General features: G+C 39.7%; 1 protein-coding gene across 1 annotated transcript; it reads right to left on the reverse strand.

Moving 5' to 3' along the window:
- Nucleotides 1-383: 383 nt before the first annotated feature.
- Nucleotides 384-1,568, reverse strand: LOC134288904 (uncharacterized; the record flags this gene model as incomplete). Its single annotated transcript, XM_062854852.1, is given in 1 exon segment — nucleotides 384-1,568. A coding segment is annotated over 1 exon segment (245 nt), but the record flags the coding sequence as incomplete, so codon positions are not given.
- Nucleotides 1,569-11,394: the final 9,826 nt, after the last annotated feature.

The following is an 11,394-nucleotide window of genomic DNA, read 5'->3' on the forward strand; positions in this document are numbered from 1 at the left end:
TTTGTTCCAAAGTTTCGTATGGGATCAATGGCTTTTCAAAGTCTCTCTTCAATTTGTGATGGGTGATTCCGAAATACGTTGTATAACTGCAATGTTTTCTCTTCTGGATGCTACTTGCCATCAATACTCAGTATTTGACATCAACCTTTTCGTCCGTTATCCTCCTTGAAAACATGATTGTGACACTTTTGATCAAAACTATGGATCGACTTCCTTTCGAAATCCATCCTTTATTCCAAAGTAACGATAACGATTGTTGTTTTCAGAAAGTAAAGAAGAAGCCTCCAAGAAACTATATGAAACACAATGTTTAGATCTAGCAACAAATGGACCAAAGAGAAACAATAGGAACTTATTTCGGATGAAACAAAAACGAAACTAAATCGACTTCCCTATTCAGTTAGCCTGTAATCGAATGGGCGAGTTTATTGTTGTTGCTTTGCTTTAGCTGTATACAACTTAAAACGAACCTAGGTATCCTGCTTCCTAATTCAATTTAAAAAAAATAATAAATGGGTGTATGTGAGTACAACTTATGACCTAATCAGAAAGTAATAGCGCAAATCAACGGATTTTTTTTTCTTGTTTTAATTGGTATTACAGTAAAATAGCGATAAACAAATTCACAGAATTTATTGAACGGGATTTAGTTTTGTATGTAAAGAAGCGTATTTAGTGTCAAATAAAAGTCCGTTTCACTACATCTCCTACCCCTGATATCCGAAGGCTCAGCTTCGATTGGGGGCTTCAACATAATAATATTAAAGCCTAAAGCGTTACATTTGAACAACTGAAACATTCAGTTTTCCCCGATTAAAGGTATATTTTTTTTGCGGCTTCCTTTTGAGACAAAAGCCCACTCTTTCACCTAGAATAGCGGTTGTGAATAAATAAGGATTATTGTTTCCATTTGTTACTCCTGTGTTACTACATGTACACCACATCCTATCCTAAAATCGGTTTCGCTCAAAATCTTACACAAGAAATGAAGCAGAACAAATTCGACTCTCCATTAGCTTACTAGGAATACACAAGTTCCAATCATGACTCCCTTTCCAACCATCGTACCGTCTATGTCACACTTCTCTTAGGATTTGAGAAAATAGTTTGAACCCTTAAAATTAATTTCGCTCAACCGAAAATATCACTTTCAAAAGTTTCCTTACAAAACCATGAACTGTTTACATAATTGAGGGTGTTCCCCAACGCAAGCAAATAAATCCCCAACGAACGACCAAACACATTCAGACATCCACAAACACACCCTTATACCGGTATCGCGCTTACCCATATCTACCGCCTCCTCCTGACCAGCGGAGATCTTCACGTGTGCACCAGTCCCCGGATGTCGTTCGTGTTGGGCGACTGGAGCATCTGATCCGAGCAAATGTCCGATCCGTCCAGCATTTCGTCGTCTACGTTGTCCAGAAAGTCACCCAGAAAGTTGGCCGATTCCACCGTCATGTCCTCCAGCGATTTCACGTGCTCGCCAACGACTTCCAGCGCCCGCTCCAGGTCCCGATCCTCCTCCTGGGTCGACTCGAACGTGGGACCGTTTTGCTCTTGTTCTGAGGAAAAAAAAACAAAAAAAACGTTGAGTGTGTTACTGGATTCCTAGAAATTTGTTAGGTCTCCTGTCTCCATAATTTTTAAAACCATACAGTATTAACAAGTCATTCTCATGATAGCTTTTCAGATGCGGTACCTACGTTTGGAAGCGAAATCACAGGGAATCCATATGATTTATTTTATGCAATTCAGTATCATAATTTACATTTTATATAACTCATTTTGGTATCATAATGGCCAATTTTTCCGAACTTGCTCATTATGCAACTGAAACGAGTTGCATAATGAAAAATAGTGGCATAATGTTCATAATGCAACTCATTTGAGTTGCATTATGAACATTACTTAACTCAAATGGGTTGCATTATGAAAAAATCATTGCATAAAATTTTGTATGCAACTCGTTACATAAATAACTATTATGGCTCACTCGCCGGTTCCAGCTTAACAGAGCCGAGGTTCATTATATTTATTTTGGACTAGCTGTCCCGGCAAACGTCGTACATATATAGATTACTAGCTGTCCCGGCAAACTTTGTCTTGCCGTCTTGTGGTGGTTTGACAACTGTTGAGCTAAAAAAGCACCGCATTCTAGATTGGTTTCATTTCGATCGTGTAGATTTCCTTCCCAGCTCATGAAAAATCAGTACTTTATTAATTTTCTTACTTTTCTAGTTGATTTTCTTAACTTTTTTTTGCAACACAGCCACCATGAATACAAATCGAACCGTGAAAGAGTTATGTTGATCGGTTCATTCGTTTGTGAGTTTTGTTGCCTCAAAAGAACTTCAAACTCATTTTTATATAGGGGTAGACGGGGCAATATGGACACCCGGGGCAGAATGGACACCCTCAATATTTTGAAATATGCGAACTTTTTTGAACTTTTAATGAATGGAGAATATAGTCCATTTGTCTAAAACGTAGTTTCAGGAAAGAAACATTCGAAATTAAAATTATACTTGATTTTACACGAAAAAGTTGCATCCTCCGTTTTTTGTGCATGGAAATTATAATTTTAACACCATTTAAAAAAAGATTTAGTGATTAATTTATTGTCGGTCGATTAAAACCTAATATTTCTAGAACACATGCAAGTAGTTTTGCTGTATCTACATGCTTAACATGTTTATATTTTCTTCTTTATTATATCAAAAATCAAGTTTGGAAATATCTTCTGCTGCCGGGGCAAAATGGACACTCGCCTTTTTGAAAGAAGCGGCAAGGGAAAAATATAACCTAAATCACAAACCAACCAAATTCTTCGATTTCAGTACATTTTTGTTTAAATGTTCACTATAGTAGACATAGGGTGAAACAAATTGGTCAAAAAACGACAGCAGTGGAAAATAGTTGTTCTAGGCACAGCTGTACATTAGAGTGGGTCATCGTTTATATGGAAAAATAAAAAATTCAATGGTATCCCATCAGATCAAAGCTTTTTTGATCCCATTTCAGGACCCGAATAAGTGTGCAAAATTTGAGCATGATCGGTTATGTCTACGTTTTGCGCATCGCGTTTGAAGTTTGTATGGGGTTTTACATGGGAAAACACACTTTTTTGCATTTCTCTCATAACAAGCTCGATTTTTTCTAAAACCATGTAACCGATAAAGTGAAAACATAGCCTAGGGTGTCCTGAAAAACTTTGTCGAAGACCGCGGAGTGATCTAATGCTTATGAAAAAAGTTATAGCGTTGGCATTGCTTGGCAAAACAGCATGATTTTGTTGCTATTGTTATTCCTTTATGGCTAGTTTCCACCTGGTAAGTACTGTGTAATGGCTAGTTTCCACCTGGTAAGTACTGTGTAAAAGGATAGGACAAGTAATGGTCAAGTAAAACTTTTGCAATCAAAATTACTTCAGCGTTCGCAGTTGATAAGTAATTCACAGCAAAAAAGATTTGCCAACAGATGGCACTGTCATGCGATGCTGTCAGTCATGTTGTTAATTTTCCGTATACGGAATAATATGTCGATGTATTATTCCGTGAGTAAAAGTGACATTTCTCTTTAATTTTGTTTCTTCTTTCGCACCAAAGACATTAGTGTGCATTAAGCTGCTAGGGCCTTAGGCCTATAGTACACAGGGTTAAAGATTTGGATAGGAAAGAACTCAAGATAAAACATCTGTTTGAAATGCAACGGAATGCGGAAGCACTATGGTATGTACTCAAAAAAAATCCGCAACTCTGCCGCTGCGGCAAAACGCAATGAGCGTGGATTTCCTGCGGTTAATTTCAAAACAACTTCAGTTTGGTGAATAAGTTTGTTTCCTGGAATAAAGTAATTATGTGAGAATCTGCAGCATTGCTGTTGCTCTGTCTCGCTCTATCGGTGGTAATTGTGGGACGATCTTGGGGACGATAATGGGATTATAGAGAGAAAATTAGTGCAGTAAAAATCCAAAGATTTTAAGAACGAAATACCTGGTCAATCCATGAGATATAAAGAAGTTAATAGGGAAGGAAATTCCAAGAATCCCATTCTCATAAAAGAAAGTTATGATTTTATAGGAGTCCGGGTATTGTCCGAGAGTCTGCAGGAAGCGGGGAATACTATTTAAAAAACTAATAATTCGTCGAAACTCCTCAAGTTGTTCAAAGAAGCTGTCGATGCAAGAGAAGTTCATGATTTCAAAAGAAAGTTCTGGACTCTGGGAGTTTTGGAAAGATGGTTGTTGTTGTTGTTGTTATTTATTTATTTTCGTGAGTCTTTAACCTATAGTCATTCGACTCACTGGAAAGATGGTGTTTTTGAGTTCCTCATGAAAATAGCTCTTAATTCCAGGAACAAGCTGGCTAGTTCTCGAAAATTCCTAAAACAGTTCTATCAGGAGTTCCTCGATAATTCCTCCAGAATGTCCCCCAGGAGTTCACGGGAATTCATCCAGAAGTTCTCCTCCAGTTCTTCCTCCAGAAGATTATCGGGAATTCCTCCGGAGTTTCCCGGAAATTCCCGTGGAAGTTCCCCGGGAGTTCCTCCAGGAGTTCTCCGGGAATTTCTCCAGAAGTTCCCCGGGCTTTCCTCCAGGGAGTTCCCCGAGAATTCCTCAAGGAGTGTTCCGAAAATTCCTCCAGGGATTCCCCAGGAAATCATCCAGAAAATTCTCAGGTAAATCCTCTAGGACAGTGGTTTTCAACCGGGGGGGAATTCCCCCCTAGGGGGGAATTTCGTCCTCCTAGGGGGGGAATTGTCCACCCAAGAATATATTTCTATTTTCATCAATTTTAACACTGATTTTTCAGTGCATTATGATCCATCGTCAAGTACCAACATCTCTAAGCTTCGTTTGGATCAAATGATATAGGGAATCGCACCACTTGGGTGGTGGCTTCCATTTTCGTCTGTTTTCCGCTATAACTCAGTCAAATTTGAACCAATTGACACAATTTTTGGAATGCGGTGAGGATAGGTATAGTATCTAACCGTGTACAACATTTCAGTTCAACTGGTTCAAAATTGACTGAGTTATAGGAAAACAGACGAATATAGAAGCCACCGCCCAAGTGGCGCGATACCCTAGATTGTTATTTTAGTTGAATTCAGCGCTTTAAATTGAAGACCATTATCACTCATTGACGGAAAATACAGAGAATAAACATTCCCGAGAAGCAAATCGGGACTTTCAACTATACTGCAGATAAAGACGGATCATCGAAGATAATATGAACTGCGCTTTGCCAACTACAGCTCCAAGCATCAAATTACTAGTGAAAATGTACAGGTGCAAGTTTCACATTCATTTTCAAATCAGAAACCTGATTTTTGCTTGTCTTAGTCATCGAATAAGATCATTTTTAAACAAAGTTTCATCGTCAACTGTAACATAATAGAGGGGCCCAGATGCAAAGGAGTGTAAGTGGCCATTTTGTCGATTTTTAGCTGAGGATATCAGAAAATTCTTCACATTTCAAGCTTTTAAAAATTTTCACGATGATTCGAAAAATTACAAAAAACGAAGAAAGTTGGGTCGAATTTGAAATTTCATTCATTTCGTATGGGATGAAAAATTGGTGGAAAACTTTGAACCACATTTACTCGAAAATGGGTTTTTGTCACTTACACCCCTTTGCATCTAGCCCCTTCAATTTATTGTTTATTTTTTTATGAAAGGGGGAATAGGGTCCGGGCCAAATCCAAAAGGGGTGCACGGACTGAAAAAGGTTGAAAACCACTGCTCTAGGAAATCCCCGATAAAACTCCGAGAGTTCCCGGTTATGCCTCCAGAAGTTCACCGAAGGAGTATATCCAAGAGTTCCCCAGAAATTCTTCCAGGAGTTCTTCGGGAATTCATCAAATGGATTTTCGAGAATTTCTGCAAGAGTTCCCCGTGAATTCTTGCAGAAAATCCCCTGGAATTCCCCATGAGTTTCCAGGAGATTCCCCCAGGAGTTTCCCGGAACTCATCTAAAATTACCTCGGTAATTCCATCAGAAGTTCACCAATAATTCCACCATGACTTCTTCGGGAAACTTTCCAGGAGTTCCTCTGAAATTCTCGTGCAATTCTTTCAGAATTCCTGCAGGACTTCCCCGAGAATCCCCGGATGGATTCCTGGAGAAATTTACCGGGGAAATCCCCAAAGCAATTTCTTGAGCAATCACCAGAGGATCTTCTGGAGCAAATCTCCAAAAATTCCTTCTAAGATTTTTCCAGTAATTCCTCCGGAGATTTCTCCAGGAATTTCACCGGAGATTCCTCCAGGAATTTCCCCGGAGATTCTTCCAGAAATTCCTCGGGGGATTCCTCCAGGAATGTCTCCGGAGATTCTTCCAGGAATTCCTCTGGATATTCCTCCAGAAATTACTGCAGGAATCTTTGGGGGAATTCCTGGAGGAATCTCCGGAGGAATATCCGGTGGAATTCCTGGAGAAATCTCCGGGGGAATTCCGGGAGGAATTTCTGGAAGAATTCCGGGAGGAATTTCTGGAAGAATTCCGGTAGGAATTCTGGGAGGAATTTCTCGAGGAATCTTTAGAGGAATTATTGGAGAAATTTCAAGGAGATATTTCTGGAGGAATCTCCGGAATATTTTTTGGAGGGATATCCGAAGAAATTCCTGGTGGAATCTTCGGAAGAGTACCTGGAGGAAACTTTGGATGGAAGAGTTCCTGGATAAATCAGCAAAGATAATCCGGAGGAATCCCCAATTGGCGGAGATAATCCGGGAGGAATTTTCGGAGGAATTCCTGGAGGAATCCTCGGAGAAATTTCTAAGGAATCCTCGGAGGAATTCCTGGAGGAATCTCCGGAGAAATTCCGGGAGGAATTTCTGGAGGAATTCCGGGAGGAATTTCTGGAGGAATTCCGGGAGGAATTTCTGGAGCAATCTCCGAAGAAACCTCCGGAGGATTTTTAGGAGGGTCTTTTGGAGGATCTTTTGGAGGAATCTCCGAAAGTTTTTCCCCGAGCAATTACCAAAAAAATCTCCGGAGGAGTTCCTGCAGGAAACTCCAGAATTATTTCTGGAGGAATCTTTGAAGGAATTATTGGAGAAATCTGAGGAGGAATTTCTGGAGAAATGGCCAGAAGAGTAGGAATCTCCTGAGGAATTCCTGGAGGAATCTTTGGAGGAATTATTAGAGAAATCTTAGAATGCATTCCTGTCGAAGTCCTAAAAGGAACTCTTGGAATGACCCCGGAAGGAATTTCTGCGGGAATCTCTGAATAAATATCTGAGTGAACCCCGGAAAAAATACTACAGAAATCCCTCATGGAGGTATTTTTTGTAGAACTTCTAATGAAAATCTCAGAGACATTTTAAGACAATCCCCGGCGAACTCCTGGAGAATTTTCTGCGAAATCTCAAAGAAAAACCTTCGTACGGAATGCCAGAAGATTCATCACAAAGAATCCTTCGTGGATCTGCATTAAATTTCCATTCAATTCCCTGTGAAGATTTGTCCCAGTATTTCTTCAAGAACACCATGAAGTAACCGTCAGAGACCCAGCAGATTTCCTCAAACCATAGTGCGAATCTGTAGTCTGGATTTTCCTCAGAAGCCCACCCAAAAGTTATAAATTAAAACATTTTCCCCACACGCGCGCGAAAAAGTACATTTCAATTTCAATAACAATTCCTGAGGAAACGAACGAAATTTCTTCAAGTCCAAATCGTAAACAACCTGGTGCCCTTTTCTTTCACAACCTTCTTACAGCATCGTTTCGTTAAAATGCTGTCAGTTAAACAAATGTCAAAATTACTTACGGAAAAAGGAGGAATTTTACTTGAGCGCTCTACTTGGGAGCAGGAAACTAAGCTTTACATGTTAAAACATAAACACATGCATGCGGTTCGTTGGTTATAACTATTTTCACAAGCATCGGATCGCTTTGCGGTCTTCAACAAAGCTTTTAAGAACATCCTAGGCTATCATTTTATAGTATCGGTTAAAAAGTTTCAGACAAACTTTTTCAGCTTATGACAGAAATGCAAAAAAAGTGTGTTTTCCCATACAAAATTCAATTGCAATGCGCAAAGTGTAGACGCAACCGATCGTGCTCAAATTTTGCACAGATACTCAGGACCCGAAACGGAACCAAAAAAGCTTTGATCTGAGAAAACGGTTCCGATGACCCACACTACTGTACATGCCGACAAAAACGAAGCGTTATCCAAAACAGCCTGAATTTAAATTAACTGAACAAAAATGAACTACTTCGGTGTATTATTTATCCATAATAGTTGTTTTGTAATGAAATGACTTTATAGGTGTAAATAATGTACGAAATTCGTAAAAGTCTCATGGTGTCCATTCTGCCCCGTATGCTTGAAGACGGTCATGAAAAACTAACATTTTTCATAACATTTTTTGATGTGGATAAATCATTTTTCTTCGTGAGCATTCTTATGCAATAGATGCTAAATAGACTTTAAAAGGATACATGTATCAAAAATGTAAACTTTTTTGACATCTTGCCAAGTAAAGTTGGCAAAAACCTTAGGGTGTCCATATTGCCCCGCCTACCCCTATGTAGATAAATATTAAAGGTAACTCCTTTCCTATTTTATTTTTCGGCGAAACATTCATATTTATCGACTGTGTGTCGACTGCTGCAACATCGTAGTCCGTGTTGCGGCATCCCTGGTTCGGACAAACTTTTTTGGTCGTGCTCTCCTTTTGTTTCGTTGATCGCCGTCGTTTGTGTGTGACCACGTTGAAGTCGGATGATGTGCTCGATGCATTGTCTTCGATATCTGTCCAGTCTCATTACTCTGTTGTTTTCAGCTGTAGGTTCGCATAGGGTAGGACGGGGCAAGATGAGCACCCTAAGGATCACGTTGAGTTTATTGAAAGTTAACACAATTGTTCAAAGTACCTCTCAGTAGTTCTTTTCTATATCATGTTTTCTGTCACCCATAAACATGGGAGGGTTCAAAATTCACAATAAAGATGATTTATTTGACTAAACAAAAAAGATGTTTTATGGTCAGTTCGAACATGCTACGGGGCAAAACGAGCACCCTTACGGGGCAAGAAGAGCACTTCATTAAAATCCCAATATTTTAACACTAAATTGGCTATACAGTGATTGATATAGTGAACCTTGTTTATAGCTATGGTATCACGTTCTAAAAATATCATTTTTTTTCGATTATTCAAAAAAAATGCGGCTTTATAATACTTTATACAAAATGACCCGAAAAACAATAAACGATTATTAAGTTGCTTATTTTTTAGGAATTTACGCAATCAAATAGTTGCAGAGGTTACGGAAACCTATGTTCGGCACTATTGAGTGGACTACAATAATTTCAAAATTATTTCTATATTCCCCTGATGGGGAATAGTGGGTGCTCATCTTGCCCCACTATAGGTAAATAACTAAAATTGAATAAATTTTAATGTTTGTTTATAGAAAATATTTTCTAATGTAAATTAAAATGCTTTGCTGTAAGCTAGTAATGTTGGCTGATAACCAGAATTATGATAAAAAATTGATTCTGACATAAAAACCTTATTTTATTCTGATGATTTCTTATAAGAAAATGCTAAAAATCCATGCTACATATTGACTAATTTGACGATATTTTTTAATTCGTTCATTATGAAGTACTTTTTAGCAGGTTTACAAGTAGGATGAACATTATTCTAACGGATTATGAAGTTGTTTGGGCAAAATTCATCATAAAAGTAGTAAAACGTAGGGGTGCTCATCTTGCCCCGGGTGGCCATCTTGCCCCGTCCTACCCTACAATTGGTTGTGACTCATCGTTGTTAATTTGAGGGAAGTCAGTCGAATTGAACAGCCCGTCGGATACTGCATGGGATGGTTGCTCCGTGAAGCTATCGATGACGGAGGTGCTGGAATCCAAACTTTTTTGATTTTGATGGGCCGCCTGATTGTTTTTTGGCTGATTGAAATAAGAGACCATTGTTCTCTCATTGTCAATGGTGATGAACGATGGGATATCGCGAAATAATCTCATCCTCAGTACTCGCACTCCATTCGGTATTCCGGAGAAGTAATGCTTCCACGTTTCGTTTCGAATTGAGATCACCTCACCGTATTTCAGCATGTGATTGCTGACGATAGAATGATTCATCGATCGAGGAAGATCATGTATGCGGACGGTGATGGAATCGCAATCCACGTATACGGGGATGCGAAATTCCTTGCCTGCACAAAGCATTGCCTTTTCACAATTGTACTTCGTTTGATAACTCGAAGCAATATCATGGTTTTTCACTTCAACAAGCATACATGCAGATGTTCATGCAGATCAGTTGGCATACTGACCAGTCTACCTTTAGGTTCCCTACTTTATTTGCGTCTACTACAAGTAGCTGTATCCGGGCGCCCATCTCCACTGGTTGCCTGAGCAGAGCTTCGCGTATACACAATTGCCGATCTTGAACGCTTTCCGGGTATTCTTTGTTTCTTCGCTGGATACAACTGCTGGAACGGTTGACGGACGCAGCAAGTCTAGGCTGGAACGAATCTGGCGCCCGAACATTGCTTCCGATGGTGATATTCCTTCTGGCGTGGCTGGATTCGGTGTTGTTCGATACGTCAACAGAAATACATCCAAAGCTTCCTGGATGGCTCCTTTCCCCTCGCGAATTTTTTTTACCGACCTCTTGAAGGTGTCCACAAACCTTTCAACTTGCCCGTTGGATTGTGGATGATACGGTGCAGTTGTGATGTGCTTGATACCGTTGTGCAGACAGAATTGATCGAAATCGGCACTCGCAAACTGTGGACCGTTGTCGCTTACCAGGGTTTCCGGCATTCCGAGACGGGCGAACAAGCTGCGCAGGATGCTGTTGGTGGCTACAGCTGTCGTTGACTTTGTCCTGACTATTTCAACCCACTTGGAGTAGGCATCGACGCATAGCAGGAAATATTCACCTTCCATTGGCCCGGCGTAGTCCACGTGAACACGCTGCCAGGGACATGTTGGCTTTGGCCATGACAACGGTGCGGTCTTCGGTGGACTTTTAGCTACAGCTGCGCAATGATTATTATTATTATTATTATCTTTATTTAAGAGATTTGCAGCCAGAGGCTGGCTCATCTCTGCTGCGCAATGATGGCAGGAATCGACGTGAGCAACGATGTCCTCATCCAAAGATGGCCAATAGACATAGCTACGGGCAATTGGGTTCTTTAGGGGTATCCGGATTATTTCATAATCGGATTCTCCGCCCCAAAATTAGTCTACATCTAAAATTTCATATTTTTTGGAGTCCAGGAACTATTTTTAAAATGCATTTAAAATTTGTATGGAGAAAATTTTTTGTTCGGGTCGAACTGTCATTTTATCGATTGAACTGTCATTCTATCCACAAAAATTAAAACTGTTTTGTTAATTTGAAC

Source organism: Aedes albopictus, chromosome 1, assembly GCF_035046485.1.
Source record: "Aedes albopictus strain Foshan chromosome 1, AalbF5, whole genome shotgun sequence".
NCBI lineage: Eukaryota > Metazoa > Arthropoda > Insecta > Diptera > Culicidae > Aedes > Aedes albopictus.